Source organism: Galeopterus variegatus, unplaced genomic scaffold (genome assembly GCF_000696425.1).
Source record: "Galeopterus variegatus unplaced genomic scaffold, G_variegatus-3.0.2 Scaffold4944, whole genome shotgun sequence".
NCBI classification, from domain to species: Eukaryota; Metazoa; Chordata; class Mammalia; order Dermoptera; family Cynocephalidae; genus Galeopterus; species Galeopterus variegatus.
Window position 1 is genome coordinate 16,322 of NW_007731055.1, and position 2,348 is coordinate 18,669.

A 2,348-nucleotide genomic window follows, 5' to 3' on the forward strand; every position below is an offset into this window, starting at 1 on the left:
GGTTGGCAATTTAATGACCCAATGACTGTCAGGTTATTTCGGGAGGTGTGGGAAACTTGATAAAATAGTCCTCCTAAGAACATTACGATTATCTTTCCTGAAATCTAAATTTCAGCCCAAGCTTCATCCCCAAGTTTTTTAGAAAAACAAAACAAAACTTAAATGTTCTAGTCCCACCCACAAAATAGATTCCTCATATGATTTCAGGAAGCAAGAAAGATATGGGATGGGGAAGGTCATGGACATGAACCCATTTTATCTGGACTCTCTACAAGTGTCGGTGAGCAGACAGACGCAGATTGCCCGCCAGTGCCTTACCCATTGCTAAACCAGCTTGGAAACCACCAGCCCTTCTGAGTGCTGCTGCCACCAACTTCTGGGTTTCTAAGAAATAAAAAAGATTACAGACATTTTTAGAAAATGGGGCAGTTCCCAAACTGGAGGTTTCTAAACTCCTTTTTTGGCAGAGATCACTTTAAAAAACAAAACAAAATTTAAAACTGCCAATTCATAAAACAGAAGTGAAATACTCCAGCTGAATGAAGCTCTCTCAACCTCTCCTCCCTTGGACAGCCCCCAACATTCTGCTCACCCAGGGAGCCCTAGCAGGGAGCAGAGAGAAAAAGGCGGTGAGGTGGCATTTATACATAAACCCAAGTCCTGGATCCACCACTTACTAGTTGCGTGACTGATAGGACATTCTCTGTCTCTGAATTTTGACTTTCTCCTCTGAAAAGTGTAGTTGTTAATAATGATAATGATGATGATGATAATAATAATGATAATAATAAGGAATTTACCATGAAGGTAATTTTGAGGAATGAAATAGCATACAAAAGAGTTTTCTAAGTGGAAGATTACCGTAACAAGTTGTAGGCTTAATGAAAAACCAATAAACGTTTCCAAGAATTATCTCTTTTGCTAAACTAGGAGAATTCAGGTTGCTACAAAGGTCAGCAGTGACAGCCTCAGAAAATCTGAAGGTCGCTGAACAAGATTTTCAGGAAACTGTAATTAGAAGCCGCCTTAGCCACCCACTTGAGAAAGTTTCCGCGCTTTCTCATTATGAGAGTTGCTTCAAGGTGGTGGCCTTCTGGAGGAAGAGGAAGGGTGGTCGCCTGCGGATACAAAGCCCTTCAGTTGGACAAATGAGGTGTGAGGTCACTCGTGAACAGGTATAATAATACAGGAAAGCTGCTATAAAGCTCGTCTACTTTCGGAAGTGTTTGAGATGGCTTACAATACAGAAGTATGGTTACAATAAATAAGGAAACAACACAAGAATGAAAAACACAAAAGGAAACAGAAGCAGCGTGGATAATTGATTTAGTTACCCAGGTATGTATTTTTACATGACCTCGGTCATCCCAAATAAAGGTTTTACCTTTATTTTCATTTTACAACTGAGATATTAACTGAATAAATTTGAGCAAGTTGCCAAGGTCTCATGACACATGAGCATAAAAGCCAGGATTTAATACGCTCTGAGATTCTGATAACCAAGCCAAAGATAGGAAAATAAGGGTTTACATAGCTTGCGTTATCTTAAAAAAGAAAAAAAAATTTTTTTTAAAAAAGATACACACTAGTGCATCAAGAGACTCAAACTTTTTCCTGATTCTTATTCTCAGAGCAATTTCTTGCACAGGTCTTTAGACAACATATACTGGGCAGAATAATGGGCCTTATCTTCCCAGATTCTTCTTATCAGCAAGACAGGAATGTTCCCCAAAAGACAGTACTTAGAGAGCTCCTTGATGAGAACAGGGGGCAAAGCACAAGTCCTGGTACTTAGAGTCTAGAGGGGCCGGAAAAATACAGTCCTGATCCCTAAGAATCCACCTGCTTCCCTCGGACTTTGGCCTGAGGGCCATCACTGGCTGCCATGTGAAGAATGGACTGTAGGGGGCACCAGCGCGGACGTGGGAGACATCTAAATATCTAGAATCCAAAGCACTTACTTTGAGTGATATATCCACAATAAAGAGCCTTCTGGGCTAAAAAGCAAAAGAGAAAAACATATCATGTTACTTTTAATTCTAAGAAAGGCTATTCTGTAACCATTAACATTGAGTCCGGGGCTGAGCTGAGGGCCTGGGTTTTGCTACTCCCAGGTTTCCACCTTCCTTTGAGGCATAACCAACCATAGCAGGAGACTGGGAATTTCCACTTGCAGTCACTTCAGGAGCTCAAGAGGAAGGGGGTCTCTGGAGAATCTTAAATCATGGCTTTTTTAAAAGAGAAGACAGTCAGCTCTCCATTGCCCGGGGTTGGCATCACTGAGGAAGAGAGGCTACCAGATGGGTATCTCCTGCCACTTCCTCAGGTGCCTGGTGATGGAGAATGCC

At 41.5% G+C, this 2,348-nt stretch overlaps 1 protein-coding gene across 2 annotated transcripts in view; it reads right to left on the bottom strand.

The window, feature by feature from the left end:
• LOC103604067 (N-acetyllactosaminide alpha-1,3-galactosyltransferase) overlaps positions 1-2,348 on the bottom strand; it is an 80,774-nt gene that overhangs the window by 14,520 nt on the left and 63,906 nt on the right. For both annotated transcript variants that reach the window (XM_008588663.1, XM_008588662.1), the window contains 2 exons: positions 1,962-1,997; positions 319-384 (listed from right to left, as the gene is read on the bottom strand). In XM_008588663.1, coding sequence (XP_008586885.1) covers positions 319-384; positions 1,962-1,997 — 102 coding nt within the window. The remainder of the gene's footprint in view (positions 1-318; positions 385-1,961; positions 1,998-2,348) is intronic.